Here is a 19425-nt window from a genome sequence, read left to right on the forward strand (position 1 = left end):
ACACACATCCCTCGTGAAAATGGAAAGAACTGGAAGCACAGAAAGTGACTGTTACCCGGCTGGGGGTACAGTACGTCGCGTTCACTATGGAAGGAGCAATGTCTCACACAGTAGGCAGTAAATGAATGCTTCCTCCTCTCCTGACAGCCCCAGTAATTCGGGGTCAGTATCTCTGAGGGTGGCCCCTTCACAGGCAACATGACACTTGGGTAACTGGCCCGGGGCTGACGCTGCCACCCAGATCACATGTCTGCGAAGGGAGACTGAGGTATAGGGGGCATGCAGCTGCCCAGTGTGTAGCCCTAACCTGCTCATCTCTCTTGCTACTGATTTTTCTTCTCAAGTCTTTCTCAGGCTCCCCCTCCTGTCCCCTCATGTCCATGTCACCCTCAGTGGCCCACCTTGTCCAGCTCTCTATTGGGTATCTCCCCAGGAATGCTCTCCAGGTTACCAGACCATGCCATTGGGAGCAGGAGCTGTCTCGGGCAAGAGGAGTATAGCCCTTCCCGCCTGTCCATGAGCTGTCCTCACCCCTCTCAGTCCCATTCTCTGTGTGGCTTCCAAGTACCCTGGGTAGAAAATCCAAATTCTTTCTATCCTTGGCATTCAGGGCCCCAGAGACAACACTCCCCCGACGATGCTGTTCCTGCCTGGAACAGCCTCTGTTGCCCCCTTGCCTGTGAGGGCCCAACTCAGGACCTTCTTTAACTCCTCTTACCACCACCACCACCACCACCACAGGCAGTGCCCTCCCAATTGCTTCCCTTTTGTCCATGCCACAAGCATTAGCTGAGCACCTGGTGTATACCTGGCTTGCCCTGAAGGTAGAGGATGGCCAGATCCAGGTCTGGCCCTCAAGATTGCTCCCAGACCTCTGGGAGAGAAAAATAACCCAACAGTCACACAAGAAAACATGGAAATCACACCCATGATGGGATCTGGACGAGAGAAATAGATGGGTGTAATGGCTATAACCAGGGCTTGGGCACCTTAAGTAGGAGTGTTCAAGGAAGGCTTCCTTATCTGTGGGCTTGATGGATACTTGAAAAACGAAGAAAAGAGGAAACGGAGAAAATAAAGCTCTGGGCAGAACGGACAGCGAGTGCCAAGGCCCTGCCTGAGGCTGTCCTAGCTCACATGCTGGCCGTTCAGGAAAGTTCAGGAAGCTGCTTGGCTAGAGCAGGGTGGGTGATGAGGAGATGAACAAGGAGGAGGCAAGGGCATCAAAGGGGCCAGACCCAAGAGCCCCTGAGGCTGAGGGGACAAATGGGGGCTGTTTTTAGGGTGCTTAGAGGCAAAGACCCATTTCCTTGCCTGGCCCAAGGCAATGAGGATCTGCTGCCCCCTGCTGGCGAGTGAGGTAGTCCCATGACCTAAGCACACGCCCCAGACTCTGCCTCCATTTCCTCCTGCTAAAACTGGCTGGTCTCTAACACTGTCTCCCAGGTGCCCCTGGACAACATAATATGTGGTCCTATGCCTCTGAGATCCTGAATGTCCTCCTTTGCTCAATGGGGGCGACAGCAGTCCCTGCCTCTGGACACCCGAAATGGTCCAGAGCCACCATCACCTACCCAGATGTTGACCTAGCCACCTCCCTGCCTCTGCCATCTCCATTCCTGTCCTCTGTCCCAGAAGACCTTTCTTCCCTTTAAGGCAGCCACAGAGGCTTTAAAAATCTCAGTTCTGCCCCAGGACCTTTGCACATGCAATTCCCTCTGCCTAGTGCAGTGGTTCTCAACCTTTTGGCCCTTTAAATACAGTTCCTCATGCTGTGACCCAACCATAAAATGATTTTCGTTGCTACTTCATAACTGTAATGTTGCTACTGTTATGAATAGTAATGTAAATATCTGATATGCAGGATGGTCTTAGGCGACCCCTGTGAAAGGGTCATTCGACCGCCAAAGGGGTCGCGACCCACAGGTTGAGAACCACTGGCCTAGTGATTCCTCCCTAGTTCCATCCACACCTCAGCTCAAACATAACCTCCTCCGAGAGGCCCCTGTCTGAATGTATCTTGTCTGTCCACTCACTTTCATTGCCCACTTCCTGAGCCCTGTGAGTGAGGGACTATGTTCATTTTGCTCACAGCTATGTCCTTAGCACCTGGCACACAGTGGGTGCCTAACCAATGCTGTTGACTACGTGAAGGTATCTGCCTATTGCCCAGTACTCAGCATGGTTTCCAAATTGTTCTTCCTTCTCCCCTTTAAAGGCCTGTGGGAGGAGCCTGAGCAGCTCATTCACACTAAGGTGCAAAGGACCGATGGGCCACCAAATTCTAGACACCACTGACGCTCACATCAGTCCCCACCCTGAGCTGTACAAGGAGCCCATGATCACCCTGGTATTCTGTCCTGTCCTGGGCAAGACCCTGAGCCCCATCAGTCACAGAGGGTGGCTCAAACCCTTGACAGACTCTGGTGGCCACGCTGGCCCTGCGGCTTAGCACCCACACATACTGGACCAAGAGAACCGGTGTTTCCTCTCTGAGCCTGCATTTCCTCAGTTGGGAAACAGGGTCAGGAAGGGTGCCTCCCTCCAAGGGTTGAGGAGGGAACTTAAGGCTGATGCTCAGTCAAGCTGGTTTTTTTCTGCCTGCACCTCTTTACCTGGTTAAGTTCAGTGGTTGGGGCTGCAATGGTGAACTCTTAACCGTGTGTGTGTGTGTGTGTGTGTGTGTGCGTGTGTGTGCACATTCAGAGGGAGGAGCCTTCTGGCCAGCCGAGCTGGTGGTGGGGAGGATCTCTGAGGTCACCCTGGGAGCCAGGCTGATTCAGCAGGGAGGGTTCTGAGCAGGCTGGGAACCCAGCACCTGTCTCAGGACCTTGGGCAACAGCTCAAGTTCTGGCCTCACCTTGGCCACCTGTCGGACAGGGGAGCTGCTGGCTATGGCTGAAAATGGAATTTCCCCATCAGCACCCCAGTGTGCTTCCCCGCGCCATTTTATGGAGGGGTAAACTGAGGCCCGGAAGGCGAGGTCAGCAGCCCACAGTACCTGGGGGAGGGAGCTGGGTTTGGGGAGTCTCCAAGGCTTTGGGGGACCAGGGCATGTCTGAGCCCTACCCTGCTGGCTGTCACTTACCTCCAGGGGTGCAGTCCCAGGGAGGGGCTGCAGGGGCTGCAGGGGCTGCTGGGGCTCAGCAAGGACGGGCTCTGGCTACTCGGAGACAGACTGCAAAGAAAGAGGCCCGGACGGTGAGCCTGGCCGCGGCCCCTGCGTGTGGCCCAACCCGAAGGCCGGACCGGGAAGGGGCCCAAGGCCCGGGATTCTGGGTCTCCAGCAGGCCTCGAGGGCGGGGCCGGACCGATCACCCAGGAAAGCTCCCTGGAGGCAGCGGTGCGACTCTGAACGACTTGCGTAGAGACGCAGGGGAAGGGTGGTGGTCAGCCTGCCCCTCCCCCCTGCTTCTCCCTTCCCCAGCCACTCACTCAAGGGTCAGCGCCGGGATGTGCAGCTTGTCCCTTCGGGACTTCATGGCGAGGCCGGGCCGCGTCTACACGGTCGGGTAACGACGCCCCCTTTGTGGTCCCCAAACCCGCTGGTGGCGGGATCCCACAGGGACCGACAGATGCGGACGTGGGGACAGCACCCCAGGCAGACGCGGCGTGCGGGCTGGGCCGCAGGGGGTGTGGGGGGCGGGCTCTCTCCGCCTCGGGGCGGGACTCGGAGCCCCGCACCTGCGCGCAGGCCCTGCCCAGCGGCAGAAGCGATTGGGGTGCGGGCTGGAGTGGCGGGTGTCACTCCCTCGTGGGAAGGGACACCGGGGCTGCCATGTCTGAGGCCCGCGGGCTGCACGGAGGGGCAGGAAGGGCTGTCACCGCATCCCCAGCCAGCGTCGCAGCCCCACGCCCGGCCCCGCCCCCTCCGGCCCCGGCGCTTTCCCAGCTCTCGGGGGTCTTCGGGACCCACGATCCGAGCAGGCCCCGCCCCTGTCTTCCAACCCCGGCTACTGGCGACCCCTGGCGGCGGGTCTCAGCCGCTGTGCGCACTCTCCAGGCCCGGGCCACGCCTCCAGGTCAGTGCTCCGCGGGCCCTAGGCCATGAACTCCCGTCCCGCCCCACATTCAGGTCCGACTTTGGCCCCACCCGCCCTTCCTCTGAGAAGCCGTCCCTACAACACCCCGAAGGAGAGGGTCGTCTGTGGCTCTGGCCCCTTAAATCTCTGGGTGGACCCAGTCCGGCACACCGCAGGTGGCAGAGACTAGACAACCCGTAGGTCTTTGCTCCGGTCCTGCCCCGCGATGTGGGACTTTGCCCTCCGTGGTTCGGACGGATTCACTGTCCACCCCCCTCCCCCAGCCTGGGCAAAGGCTACTATCCGAGCATGTCCAAGACCCAGCCCCTACTGGGCCACCAGGCTCTCCCCGCCAGCTGCATCATCCCCAGTCCAAGGAGAGCAGATGGTCAGGGCTTGAGGGCCACTCTGTACTCGTCCCCACCATGAGATTTCAAACTGTCACCAACACCCCGGACCTCTCCTTTCTTTTCTCCCTCCACCTCCCCTGTGCTCACTCCAGCTACCCCGGTCTCCAAGCTGTTCTTCCAATGCCAAACTGGCTCACACCTCAGGACCTTCGCCGATGCTGTTCCCTCTGTCTGAAATGCTGTTCCCCTTAGTCTTTTCCCCTGGCCTCTTCCTCCTGTTCCAGATTTAGGCTCAAATGTCACTTCCTTCGAGGCTAAAGCCGCCCCGCAGTCCCTCTGTTTGTCTCTGTTTCATTTCTCCCCTGCAAAACATCACGTCACCATCCCTCTCCCCAAGAGAGTGAGAGCTGCATGGGGAGGGCCCAGCAATGGCTAGTCCCTGTGTCCCTTGTGCCTGGAACAGGGCCTGGCACACAGGAGGGGCTCAAAACAAGTTTGTTAAGTGAATAACTTCCCTGGTGGGCAAGAAATTTGTACTCCCAACTTGGTTGAAGACAACCTCCAAAGAGGGGGTGTCTGCACTCATGCACCTCCAGACCATCAGCACAAGATAAACCCCTCCCCGTCCAGGGCTTTGTTTCCCCATCTGTTAACCAGCAACCGCACTGAACAAAATGTTCTCTGAACTTTTGGGGTCCAGAAATGCCAACCTACAGGACACTTATGTGACCCCCAAGGATACAGTGTTCTACCCATGTTCCCTGAAAGAGCTCCCCATCATGGGAGGCATGTAAGCGGCTGCCAGGACATGAGATTGTAATTCTCGAGAGTCTGGACTCCTGATGCCAGAGAAGTTTGTCCCCTTCTGAGCTGGGTGCCTTTGAGCCAGTGATGTAACCTCCTTTACATCTCATTTCCTCATTGCAAACTAGCCTGGGCCTCCCGGCCTGTGGTGAGGCCAAGTGAGGTACTTGTGAATTACTTTGCAAACACCAGGCGTAGGAGGATCAAGGTGAGAAGCTTTGTTGTAATTATTAAATAAATTCACAATTTGGAGGTTGCTGCTGAAATATCTGTGCCCAGCACCACGGGCCCCCCACCCAGCTGACCGGCCCCTGGTAAACTCACCCCCGTCCACGGCGAGGCAGGCTCAGTTCCTTCTGAAAGAAGATGAAAATGGGTCATTTCCAGAGAGACAAGCCCTTTCACCCCTAGCCCTCCACCCATCTCACACCCCAGTGGCCCCATGCTCACCCTGCCCCAGCCTATGGCTTCTTTCTGCTTTCCCCTCATACTGGGCTCAGCTCTGCCTCAGAATCAGGGGTCCTCAAACTATGGCCCGCGGGCCACATGCAAATACAAATATTGTATTTGTTCCCGTTTTGTTTTTTTACTTCAAAATAAGATATGTGCGGTGTGCATAGGAATTTGTTCATAGTTTTGTTTTTGTTTTTTTTTAAACTATAGTCCGGCCCTCCAACGGTCTAAGGGACAGTGAACTGGCCCCCTGTTTAAAAAGTTTGAGGACCCCTGCTCAGAATCTTTGCACCAGCTGTGTCCTCTGCCAGCTCTGGTGCTCCTTAATTTGCAGCTCACATCTCAGGTCTCAGCTCACTCAGCCCTTCCTCCTGAAAGCCCTCCTGGACTCCCAATCTACCTCCTTGCCCAGCTCACACCCTATTTGTATGACAAATAACTCCATTATTTAAGATAAACTAGTTACATTTTAAAAGACGTATGTCAATAGTGGCTAACTACTAACAATCTGTTGAGAAAAGAGAGGTTCCTGAGACAGCCTCACCCCACCCCTCAGATCTGAAACCCATTCCTCCTTCACCCTCTGCAGAGCCTCTTCCGGTTTGGGTCGAGGGCGCTGACCAAGACTCACCACTGAAGACCCTTTTGGAGCTCAGCAAGCTGACCTGCCTCCCCCTGGGTGCCCTCACACATGCAGGGCAAAAAAAGCCCTGTGCCTGGGGTCCACCGTGACCCCAGAGTCCACCCTCAACTGCGGCCCACCCAAGAGGGTTTTTAAATTCTCAGAAGACCGTGTAGCACAAGCTTAGAATCTGGGGACCCTGAGACCTGGGTGACCTGTTCTCTCCTGGCTGTGGGACCTAGAACAAGTGGCCTGTACTCCGTGCTTACGTTCTCTCTTCTGCAATTTGGAGATAACATCAGGAGGTTCCGGGTAAATCAGCCATTTTTATTTTTATTATTACTGTTGTTGTTGTGTGTTGCTGCGCTCAGCAAGAGTCTCCGCAGACGATCAGAATAACCAGTAAATTTTACATTTGCCGAGCTGCCTACTGCGCATCAAGAGCAGGGTCTGTTTTTGTTTGTTTTTTTACAGGCAGAGAAACTGAGGCGCGGAGGGAAGCCAGCCGCCCATGCCTCTCGGCTGGGAAGGCGGAGAGTCCAGGTCTCTGGACCCCCCATCCCCGGCCTCCCCCCCCCCCCACACACACACACAGAACACGCCGGGGCGGCCGCGTCCAGGACACAAGACTATTTTTACCGAAGGTGGGCTCGGGGCTGCCCACGTCCAGAGTAGAGCGTTCTCTGTGGCAACCAGTGACGTCATTAGCTCCCCTCCCGCAGCCAATTGGAGGCGGCCGGAGGCTGCCAGGCGCGGAGCAACCTCGCGGGAGAAGTTGGCAGGGTTTCCCCGAAGGGGAAGAGGAGGGTCGGTGGGGGTGTTACCTGTCGCCCAGCTGCCTTGAGCTCAGAAAACCGAGCCGTTCAAGGTGGGAGGAGGCTGACCTGCTACCCTGAGGTCTCCGTCTGCTTAAATACCTCTGGGGACAGAGAGCTCACTACCATTCAGGGCAAGAGGTTATAGACCCAGAACCACCACCGCTACCACTAGGGTCTCCTTCTGCCCCATCCAATTGTAAATGGGATCTTAGGCCAGCTCCCCTCTCCGCCCCCCAACTCCTACTACCTGGAGAAAAAGGGAGGAGCTGGGATCTGAACCAGGGGTACTGGCTGCATCCTTCCCTGTCCCAGCCATTTCCTTCCAAAGCCCCCGACAGCCCTGGGTTCCAGTCCGGCTACCCCCCCATCTGGGCCTGCCACCAATTTCACCCCTCTGTGCCTTCGTTTCCTCGTTTGGAAAACGGCCCAGTTACATAGGGTCCTGAGAGGAACCAAGGAGCAAGCTCAGGGGTGGCTTCTATAAATCGGAGTCAAGACAAATTTGTGAGGTTAATCACCACAATTTATTAATTTGCTTCCAAAACACAAAAAGATGTGAAGTGGCAGCTAGAGGTAAGGGGAAGATGAGCAGCCCCCCTATCCCTTCACTCCCCCTCCCAAAGGCTTGGCCTACACAGAACTCTCCAGGCACCACCCCCAAACCTTGGCTCCCTGCATCATCTGCTTCCGCCCTCAGGCCCCTCTCTCTATATATATACTAGAGGCCCCATGCACGAAATTCTTGCAAGGGGCTCCCCCCTCCCAGCCCTGGCTTCATCTGGAAGGTCATCCGGAACGATGTCCAGAAGGATGTCTGGTCTAATTAGCATATTACTCTTTTATTATTATAGATTTTTTTTTTATTGACTTCAGAGAGGAAGGGAGAGGGAGAATTAGATAGAAACATCAATGATGAGAGAGAATCATTGATTAGCTGCCTCCTGCACGCCCCCTACTGGGGACCAAGCCCGAAAAGCATGCATGTGCCCTTGACCAGAATCAAACCTGGGACCCTTTAGTCCACAGGCCGAGGCTCTACCTACTGAGCCAAACCGGCTAGGGCCTTAGGCCCCTCTCAACTGGCTGTTCCCCCCAGAGTGGAGTGGCGCCTGCCTAGAGGGGAGTATGAAGGGGATCATGATTCCCTGGAACTGCCTTTTAAAAATAATATTTACAGCCCAAGCTGGTTTGGCTCAGTGGATAGAGTGCCGGCCTTCAGACTGAAGGGTCTGGGGTTCGACTCCAGCCAAGGGCAGATGCCCAGGTTGCAGGCTCGGTCCCCAGTAGGGGGCATGCAGGAGGCAGCCGATCAATGATTCTCTCTCATCACTGATGTTTCTATCTCTCTCCCTCTCCCTTCCTCCCTGAGATCAATAAAGATATATTTTTTAAAATAATATTTACGGCATCATCTTCTGTGCTTGGCTGGGCTTGGCCATGCTGCCTCCCCTCCAGAAGCCGCAGCTCCACCCTGAGGAATCCCCCGTCTGGAGGAGACAGAGCAGGACATAGATACCCCATCTGGAGGCATTACAGGGGACCCAGAGGGAGAGAAGGGCTGGAGGGGGTGTCAGGCTGGGCCAGCAGGCTCGTGGGGAGCAGCAGGCTGGAGGTGTGACAGCAAGGCGGGCACCACGCCCCGTGGGGAGTTCTCCGCGGGAGCCGAGCGGGAGAGATGTCATCAGGGACCACATGGAAGGAGCACTGGGGCTTCCGGGGAGAGAGTAAGTGGAACTGGGCCCCGAGGAAGCAGGATGAATCTTCCCTCAGCAGCAGAGACACAATCCAGACACAGGCTCTCGCCAGCTTCTCTGCCCCTGGATACTCTGTTTGGGGACCTGGTGTTTTAACACTTTGTCGTTTGCAAGTGGGAGATGATGGAAAAACAGTCGTGGTGGTGATAACGGCTCCTGGTCACTGGCTCCTATACATGCTCCACAGAAGTCCGAACCTCACCCAAGCCAGGAAGGTCTGGTCTCCCCTCCTCCCCTGACCCAGAGCCAACACCAGCCCGTGGCCTGCAAACCGGTGGCCCCATAACAGGTGGCCCCTGGGCCAGTGTGGGGCTGGTTTGGAGGAGAAGCAGGACCTGCCTGGATTTAAATCCCGATTCTATCACCTACTTGATGTGACACCTCAACAGTGGCTACATTTCTCTGAGCCCCCATTTCCCCTTTTGAAACATGGGACTCAGCGGGGGCCGGGTGCTTCCTCACAGTGGAACGGGCCCCACTTCCTGACGTTAGCAGCGCCCCCACTCGCCTACCAGAAGGCTGTTTCTCTATTTTAAGAGGCCGCGGGCGGGGCTCGAGTCTAACTGGGGCTTCAGGCGGAGCCTGTCCCTTCGCAATACCCCACTGCTCACCAGCCCTGCCCCACCCTCTCCTCCACGCCCAGGCCCCCCACTCCAGTCTCCGGCCTCCGCCTACCCTTCTGCTCCCCACCCCCACCACGCCCTGGAGAGGGGGTTCTGCCCCGCAGCAATGCCCGCGCCCTCTCTAACACCTTTTCCTCCTCCTGCCTCCCCGTAACGCACCCGCTCCTCATCACCATCAGGAGTTCGCAGTCCTGGGACTCCTGTCCCGCAGCAGCCTGGGTCCCAGGCGCGCCTTCCCCCTTTGCCAGCCTCAGTGCCCGCCACCCGCCATCCTCTCTAATTCTAGCTGCCCTCAGCTTCTTTCATTTTCCCCAAACATCCTGCCTTCTCGGCCCCAAGGCCACCAGCAACGCTCGGTCAGGCGCCATGTCCTGGTGTGCCTGAGCGCCCCCCATCCAGCTGACCACTGCGCAGGGTCCAGGGTCGCTGCTGCCCTGGCCCGCATCTTTCCCGCCAGGCGGGGAGGTCCAGGAGGAGGGAGCCGGGAGGTGCGGAGTGTCCCGCTGCCTCTGCAGAGCCGGGCACACAGAAGGCGCTCAATACATGTTTGTTGGGTCAATGACGAATTCCAGGTTCCTCACCTGCAACCTGGTGGCTTCAAAAAGAGTGTGGCCTAAGCCCTTAGGGAAACGGGCAGATCCTCTTAATTCCCACGGAGCGCAAAGAAGTTGCCGCCGCTGTGCAACCTCCTGAATGCCAGCCCCGGTCAAAAAAGGGGAGCTCTTATGGCTCACAAGGGAACTGAGGCCGAGGAAGCAAGGGTGCCTCCTGCAGCCCACCTCCCACAGAGCCAATCACCAGTGTCTGGGAGAGCTGGTTAAGGACTCCGAGTTACATCCCTGCTGGGCGACCTCGGCTTAGCGACATGCCCAGACTCCGTTTCCTCATCTGACAAGTGGGCACCTGGACAGCCCCAACCTCCCTGGCTTGCCTTCGGGGTGAGCTGAGGCAGGAGCAAGGGGGCAAGTTTTAATACCCATTAATTAATATGACTATCACTCTAATGGGATTAATACAACGATGAACATATGGCGAGCGCTCATGGGCTGCTGTTGCTCCTATTATGATTAGAGCAGCTGGTGGGGCAAGGCGAATCTCTCAGCCCCTTCCTCTCGGGCGAGCGCTTGCAGCCTCAGTTTCTCCAAATGTCAAAGGAGCCATGTCCCGTTCCCACCAGGCGAGCACTTGGAGAAGCAGGTGCGCAAGAGGGAGAGATCAGAGCGCGCCCCGCCCTCTGCCTCAGTTTCCCCTGGCCCGCCGAAGCCCCGCCCCCGTCCCAGGCCGGGTCCACCGGGCCGCGCGCCCGCCCGCGCAGGGGCCTCACCTGGAGCCCACGGCGCCGCAGGAGGCTCGGCTCGTCCATGGCTCGCTAGTCTCTACATCGGACACGCCCTCGGCTCCGCCCAAGCGCGCGAGGCCCCGCCATTGATCAAGCCGGTCAGCTGACGCGGACTGACCCCGCCCCTCCCGGGGAGCCCTCCTCGGAGGCCCCACCCCATTGGGCGAGCCGGCCCTGCCCTTCCAGGCCCCGCCCCATCCTGAGTCCAGAAGTAAACATTTTTCAATGAATCCTTCTAGAAAGAAGGGAGCATTATCATCCCCATTTTGCAGATGAGGGAGCTGCGGACCCAACAGGTTAATCTGTGTGCCCAGGGCACACAACAAGGCTGGTAGGGTGAGGTGAGGCGCTCACCTTCGTGCAAAATTTAAAGCTCTCCCCAAACTCAATATTTTAAAAAAATCAAAACTAATACAATAGTGCATGATCTACAAAATATCAACATTTTAAATAAAGACAGGACCAAGCTCTGCCCTTGCACTACCTTGCCTCTTTTGCCTCACCCTAATCCTGATCTTAGTCCCAATAAAATGTTATTTATAAGAACAGGCAGTCACTGTAGTTTTGCCAGTTTCTTTTCTTTTTTTTAAAAAAAAATCTTCACCCAAAGACATGTTTTTTTAATTTTTACTTATTTTAGAGAGAGGAAGGGAGAGGGAGAGAGAAACATGGATCGGTTGCCTGGGGCAGGCACCGCAACCTGGGATGGAACCCTGAACCCAGCATGTGCCCTGACTGGGAATCGAACTTGCAACCCATCGGTGCAGGGGAGGACGCTCCATCCAATTGAGCCCGACTGGCCAGGGCTGCCAGTTTCTTTTTTGAGGATGGTTGCCTTTGAAGAGTGCCAAACTGGATATCTGGCTAAGAGCCTTATGAGAACCACCTCCTACAAGTATCTGATAATTGTTCAGCCCCGCTTTGCAGAAGGCGAACTAAGGCTGGGAAAAGCCTACAGTCCCAAGATAGCATCCATGTTCTGTTTTCCTGGGCCTCCCGCGGTCCCTGCAGCTGCAGGCTCCCTCGGCTGCCCCACTGTTGGACCTGGTCATTAGAGTATGCCAGGCTGAAGGGGTCCCTCAGGAAGGTCACCCACCCAATTGCCTGCGAGGTTCTGTAGGACTCACCGAGTTACGGTGACCAGATTGGGCAAATGCAAATACAGGACTCCCAGGCAAAACGTGTTCTCATACACATTTTTAAATTGACATATAATTCACATACCATAAACTTCTCCTTTTAAACTGTACAGTTTTGCCTGGCTGGCGTGGCTCAGTGGTTGAGCATCGAACTGTGAACCAGGAGGTCACAGTTCAATTCCTGGGCAGGCACCTGCCCGGTGGTGGGCTCGATCCCCAGTGTGGGGCATGCAGGAGGCAGCCAATCAATGATTCTCTCTCATCATGGATGTTTCTATCTCTCTCTCCCTCTTCCTTCCTCTCTGAAATATATTTTAAAAAATAAAGCGTACAGGTTTGAGATTTTTAGCAATTCACAATTGTGCAACTAGCACCACTATTTAATTCCAGAACGTATTTGTCACCCCCAAAAGAAACCCTGTACCCATGAGCAGTCACTCCCCATTCCTCCTCCCCCAGCCCCGGGCAACCAGCAATGTGCTTTCTGTTTCTATGGATTTGCTTGTTCTGGACATTTTATATAAATGGGATCATGCAACACGTGACCTTTTGTGTCTGGCTTCTTTTACTTAACACCATGTTTTCAAGATTCGTTGTAGCAAATGCCAGTACTTCATTCCTTTCTCAGGCCGAGGAATATTTGTGCCACTTCTTGTTTATCCACTCATCTGTTAATAGACATTTGCGTTGTTTCCCCTTTTTGGCTTTGCAGCTAGTGCTGCTGTGAACATTCATGTACACGTTGTTGTGGGGGACATTGCTTTCAATTCTTCTAGGTACATACCTAGGCGTGGATTCCTGGGTCATATGGTAACTCTATATTTAACTTTTTCAAAAATTTCCAGACTTTCTCCAAAGCAGTCTGTGTTCCCTCAAAAGCCTTATGTTGAAATCCTCACCCCCAGGACCTCAGAATGTGACTGTATAAGGAGAAAGCACCTTTAAAGAATTAGTTAAAAGTAAAATGAGGTCACTTGGGTGTATCCTAATCCAGTATGACTGGTGTCGTCGTAAGATGAGGAGATTAGGATGCGGACATGCATAGAGCGATGACCATGTGAAGATACAGAGAGAAGTCGGCCATCCCCAAGCGCAGGAGAGAGACTCCAGAAGACACCAAACCTCCTGACGCCTTGATCTTGAACTTGTAGCCTCCAGGAATAGATTTCTGTTGTTGAAGCCACTCAATCTGTGAAACTTTATGTCAGCCCTAGCAAACGAAGTCAGCCCAGCTGTTAAATTTAGTTTTAGATAAACAATGAATAATTTTTCGGTATATGTCCCATGCATTACGTGGGGCACTGTTATGCTGAAAAGTTATGTGTTGTTTATCTGAAATTCTAATTTAACTGGGTGTCCTGTGTTTTATCTGGCAACCCTACACTAACTGGACTTCAGGTTGTGGCTTGCATATCCCTGGTGATGGAAGCTCATGCCCTGTAATGGCCAATTGTTCTGTTTCTGGCTAGTTCTGCTTTAAAATTCTCCTGTAGCCCAGCAATGTAGCTCAGTGGTTGAGCGTCGTTCCATGAACCAGGAGATTCCTGGTCAGGGCACATGCCCAGGTTTCGGGATAGGTCATGAGCAGGGGGTGTGCAAGAGGCAGCCAATCAATGATTCTCCTTCATCATTGATGTTTCTATCTCTCCCTCTCCCTTACCCTCTCTAAAATCAATAAAAATATTAATAAAATAAAATAAAAAGCTCTCCTGTAGTCCAGGCTGGGGTGGACATGTGACCTAGAGTCTTTATTCACTTCAGCCACTGTGATTAGTTTAAGGTGGACATGTGACTCAAGCTCAGCCAATCAGAGTCTTCCCTGGGATTTAGTCTGGAATCTGGGGAAAAGAGATGTTTCCTGTACTGGAGGTGGTTGGGCTGGACAAATGGTGAGCTGCTGGATGAGGAGCCACCAGCGTGGTCTCAAATTCCCCTGCTTTATCTGGCTAACTCCTACACAGAACTCCTTCCAAAATGACCCCTTCAAATGTCCAGCAGGAGAAAAAAATGTCCAGCAGGGAGCACTTATTGACTGATTAACTGACTGAATGCAATTTTTCCATGTGAACACCTATGCATCCTTCAAAATCCATTTCAGCCCTTTGTCTCATGTACTGAAAGGTTGCCGGTTCTACTCCCCGTCAGGGCACATGCCCAGGTTTCAGGCTCAATTCCCAGTAAGGTGTGTGCAGGAGGCAGCCAATCAATGTTTCTATCTCATTCATGTTTCTCTCTCTCTCTCCCCCTCAACCTTCCTCTCTCTCTAAAACAAAACACAATAAAACACATTAAGGAGGAGAAACCAAGATGGCGGCATCGGTAAACACCTGAAATTGCTGCCTTGCACAACCACTTCAAAAAGACAACTAAAAGACAAAATGGAAATCATCCAGAACCACAGGAAGGCTGGCTGAGTGGAAATTCTACAACTAGAAGGAAAGAGAAAAGCACACTGAGACTCAGAGGAGGTCCGGAAGTGCAGAGGTACGGAGGCGCACGCGGAAAGGGCTGGCAGCTGAGGATGTAGCTGTCTTTTTCAATCAGGAGGGAGTCTCAAGCTCCCGACTGCTCTGAACTCCAGTTCCGGGTGAGTCTCTGGGGACCCAGAGTCATATGGGGAGAAACTGGACTTGTCTGGCAGCAGGCAGAACTCGGAACTCGAGGGCGGCTTTCTCTCAGAGGTGCTTGCAGCAATTAAATTACCGGGACACTGAGACGCAGGCTCTTAGGGCAGGGCTGAGGATCAGCCATAGCTGTTTGCTCTACCCTGTTGATTCCCTGAGACCCCGCCCCACCCAAGCTGTGTGCAGAAGCTTTTGCATATGAACTGCCTGGTCCTTTGCAATCTAAAATTACCTAACAAACTGCAGCTGGGCCAGACAGACCCAGAACTTCCAAAAGAAGGCCCAAGGCCCCACAGCAGCTTGCATTGCTTCACAGCTGGGCCTCATCTGGGCACCTCCAAACCCCAAACAAAGAAAAGGAATCTGCATATCTCTCCATAACTCCTGCTGGGTAGCCTCAGGCAGAGGCTAAATTAGCATCTCCTTAGAGATCCAAGAGCCAGTGTACTCAGTGGTCAGAGTGGGACCATCCAGATTACAACTCCTCAGATCCATAAGGGACACACTCAGGGGGCAGACTCAGTGAGCTCCAAAGCCCCACTGAAGCAAGTCTTGCCCCATAACGGTGTCTCCAGCACAGAAGTTCTCCCACCGTAGACACAGTTGATTCTCACAGACAATTGGCCTAAAGGTCAATTCCTCCCAGTGATAACTACAACAATCAAGGCTTAACTACAACAAGACTGTGCACAAAGCCCACAAAGGGGTGCACCAAGAGTGTCCACCTCAGGTAACTGGGGAGGCTGAGCCATGGGCCCTATAGGACACCTAGCACACAAAACCACTCTACCAACACAGGGAAGCATAAAAAATGTGGAGACAGAGAAACAGGTCACAAATGACAGAAATGGAGGAAAGCAAACTACTGGATATAGAGTTCAAAACCATGGTTATAAAGTTTTTCAAAAATTTTCTAGAAACTGCAGATAAATTTATTGAGACCCTCGATAAATCTAGTGAGACCGTCAAGGATATGAAAAAGGACCAACTAGAAATTAAGCATACACTGATTGAAATAAAGAATATTATACAGAGCTCCAACAGCAGACAAGAGGATCACAAGAATCAAGTCAAAGATTTGAAATACGAAAAAGCAAAAAACACCCAACCGGAAAAACAAAAAGAAAAAAGAATCCCAAAATATTAAGATAGTGTAAGGGGCCTCTGGGACAACTTCAAGCGTACCAACATCCGAACTATGGGGGTGCCAGAAGAAGAGAGAGAGCAAGATATTGAAAACCTATTTGAAGAAATAATGACAGAAAACTTCCCCTACCTGGTGAAAGAAATAGACTTACAAGTCCAGGAAGCGCAGAGAACCCCAAACAAAAGGAATCCAAAGAGGACTACACCAAGACACATCATAATTAAAATGCCAAGAGCAAAAGACAAAGAGAAAATCTTAAAAGCAGCAAGAGAAAAACAGTCAGTTACCTACAAGGGAGTACCCATAAGATTCTCTGCTGATTTCTCAACAGAAACTATGCAGTCCAGAAGGGAGTGGCAAGAAATATTCAAAGTGATGAATAGCAAGAACCTACAACCAAGATTACTTTACCCAGCAAAGCTATCATTTAGAATTGAAGGTCAGATAAAGAGCTTCACAGATAAGAAAAAGCTAAAGGAGTTCATCACCACCAAACCAGTATTATATGAAATGCTGAAAGGTATCCTTTAAGAAGAGGAAGAAGAAAAAGGTAAAGATAAAAATTATGAACAACAAATACATATTTATCAACAAGTGAATCTAAAAATCAAGTGAATAAAAAATCTGATGGCCCTAACTGGTTTGGCTCAGTGGGTAGAGCGTTGGCCTGCGGACTGAAAGGTCCCAGGTTCGATTCCGGTCAAGGGCATGTACCTTGGCTACGGGTACATCCCCAGTAGGAGATGTGCAGGAGGCAGCTGATTGATGTTTCTCTCTCATCGATGTTTCTGGTTCTCTATCCCTCTCCGTTCCTCTCTGTAAAACATCAATAAAATATACTTTTAAAAAAATCTGATGAACAGAATAAACTGGTGAATATAATAGAATCAGGGGCATAGAAAAAGAGTGGACTGACAATTCTGGGGCAGAAGGGGTGTGGGGGGTTTGGGAAGAGACTGGAAAAAAATAGTACACCTATGGATGAGGACAGTGTGTGGGGGGGGGTAAGCAGAGGGTGGGGTGGGAACCAGGTGGAGGGGAGCTATGGGGGGAAAAAAGAGGAACAACTGTAATAATCTGAACAATAAAGATTTAATTAAAAAAAATAATAAAACACATTAAAAAATCCACTTCAAATTCTCTTTAAGAAACATCAGGGAACATTTATTAAGGGAATATATTTTTTGTGAACTTTTACACATCCATCAAAACCCTGCTCAGATGTCTCCATAGGGGCATCAGGAACTGGGATTGTTGAATGAAAGAATGAATTTTTTTCTTGGTAACCTTCTATGTATTCTTTAAAACATCCTCAAATGATCCTTTGCAGACATCAGAAAATCTTGGTTGAGTGAATGAAAGCTGTTCTTATGGGTAAATGATGCCTGCTAATGTGTTTGTTAAATAAATTGATAGGTTTTTCTCCTTGCAAATTCCTTCTCATCCTTCAACATCCTCCTTAGCTGTCCTCAGGGCCATGAGGGTTTCTTGACCACATGGAGGTAAGTAAGCTCAGCCCTCCGCAGAGTGAAGGTTACTCTCTAGGACAGCGGTTCTCAGCCTGTGGGTCGCGACCCCTTTGGGGTCGAAAGACCCTTTCACAGGGGTTGCCTAAGACCATCGGAAAACATATATAATTACATATTGTTTTTGTGATTAATCACTATGCTTTAATTATGTTCAATTTTTAACAATGAAAATACATTCTGCATATCAGATATTTACATGACGATTCATCACAGTAGCAAAATGACAGTTATGAAGTAGCAAAGAAAATAATGTTATGGTTGGGGGTCCCCACAACATGAGGAACTGTATGAAAGGGTCGCGGCATTAGGAAGGTTGAGAACCACTGCTCTAGGGGAAGAAAACGGAAGCCACAAGCGGGTAGGGAAGTTCTGTGGCTCCTCTGACAAGATTTCTGATTTCCGGAGGTGGGGAGATGCCTGTACCCTGCTCCTTCCTGACTTCCCCTCCCCCTAGCTTGTGGGGCATCTGAAAGTGGGGCAGCCCTGAGGGTATATCCCAGCCGTGCTTCTGGGGCACCTCGGAGGAACCAATAAAAGTTCTTCAGGGCTTCCTGGCAGGCAGCAGGCGGGCCAAGGGAGGTGGGGTGTGTGTATGCAAAGACTTGAAGGTGGGCTGTGGTGAACCTCGGGGTAAACCTTACGCTGTGACCTCGATAAGAGTGGAAACATCACCTCACGTGTGGCTAGGGGCCTGCCCACCGACCCCCATGGCTCCCCAGTGCCCTTGGGAGAAAGCCAGCCCTCAATCCGTGACTCCAGGCCCTGGTCCGCGTCACCACCGTCATCTGGCCCCCGATGTCCAGCTCTCTCCCCACTTACCTCTCTCTCTCTCTCAGTGTTTTTCCAGTAGCTGCTCTGGTGTTGGGGGGATGGGAAAGAGGTACAACAAAAGCAAAGCCAGTGGGGAGGGAAGGTCCCCAAACAAGCATCCTCTTTATCTTTCTTGCAACCCATTGTGCAGATGGAAAAGCTGAGTCCTGGAAAGGTCAACTTTGGTGGGGAGGGAAGTGGGGGGCGGGTAGCCCTGGGGCATGTGCCTTACTCTTAAAGGGGCAAAGCTCAGCCACACTGCTGGGCTCTGCCTTCCTATTTCTTCACTTCCAGCCCAGGCTTTGAGCGGTCAGGGCAACTCTGGCCTCAGTTTCTCCATCTGTGAAATGGGGCACATGATGGCATCCCCCAGGGGCGGGGGGCGTGTCTCAGATTGTCAGGAGCGGGTCCATGTGTTTGCCTGTGTCTCCAACCATCTCTTCCATCTTTTTTTTTTATGTTTCTCTCAACCCCTGTCTCCTCCTCTGTATCTGCCCTTCCCCCAGGCCTCACACATCAGTCCTTGAAATCCACTCCGCCCCCGGGCCCCACGGCGCTGCTGGTGACACTGTGTGGGGCCCCAGGGTCCTCGTCCCTGCTGTGCCGGGCCTGGAACACTGCCTCTTTGTTCCCGGGGCGCTGACCTCATGGCCTGCTGGACGCCTGGCCCTGGCCGGCCCGGCTGGCCCTCGGGACTGAGGTCCCCAGAAAAGGGGCCTCCTTTCTGCCCTCCTGGGCCCCAGTTTCCCCAGATGATCTCCCCCAGCAGAGACCCTCCCCCTGCTCCTCAATCCCACTGGGCTTCGTGAACATGTTTTTTTTTTAGCTGAAAATCACATAACATGAATCAAACCATTTTAAAATGCGTAATTCGGTGGCATTTAGCACATTCACTGTGTTGGGCAACAGGCGCCTCTGTCTAGCTCCAGAACATTTCATCACCCCAAAGAATACCCTGTCCCCAGGAGCTTTTGGGGGTGCTCCCTCCCCCAGCCCCTGACAACCACTCATCTTTCTGTCTGTGGATTTGCCCGTTCTGGTCATTTCATACCAATGGAATCACACATGTGGGCTTTCGTGTCTGGCTGCTGTCACTCAGTGCCGTGGTTTCGAGGTTTCCCCATGTTGTAGCATGAATCTTCTCCACGGACATTTGGGGTCTTTGCTGACAGTGGGGAGAAAGGGTGGAGCACTGAGACCCTAGAAGAAGCGAGGAGGCTCTTCGGAGTGGAGACCCCGGGTGCCCTGAGGCTGGAGTTTGGGAAATGGGAAGGTGAGCATTTTGGGGGGCTGCGTGTGTACAGCAAGCACCTCATAATTTGTTGGGAGAGCGACCTCAGATATCCAAGGACACTGGACTCCATTCAGCTCTTGAGTCCCAGAGGTTGTCC

At 52.8% G+C, this 19425-nt stretch overlaps 1 protein-coding gene across 1 annotated transcript in view; it reads right to left on the bottom strand.

Annotated features, from left to right (window-relative positions):
- MAST3 (microtubule associated serine/threonine kinase 3) overlaps positions 1-10829 on the bottom strand; it is a 37684-nt gene extending 26855 nt beyond the window's left edge. The window contains exons 1-2 of the mRNA XM_081090993.1: positions 10771-10829; positions 5501-5532 (exon numbers count right to left, since the gene is read on the bottom strand). Coding sequence (XP_080947119.1) covers positions 5501-5532; positions 10771-10809 — 71 coding nt within the window. The 5' untranslated portion in view covers positions 10810-10829. The remainder of the gene's footprint in view (positions 1-5500; positions 5533-10770) is intronic.
- Positions 10830-19425: the final 8596 nt, after the last annotated feature.

The sequence above is a fragment of the Myotis nattereri genome (assembly GCF_964212035.1).
Source record: "Myotis nattereri genome assembly, chromosome: 5".
Classification (NCBI taxonomy): Eukaryota; Metazoa; Chordata; class Mammalia; order Chiroptera; family Vespertilionidae; genus Myotis; species Myotis nattereri.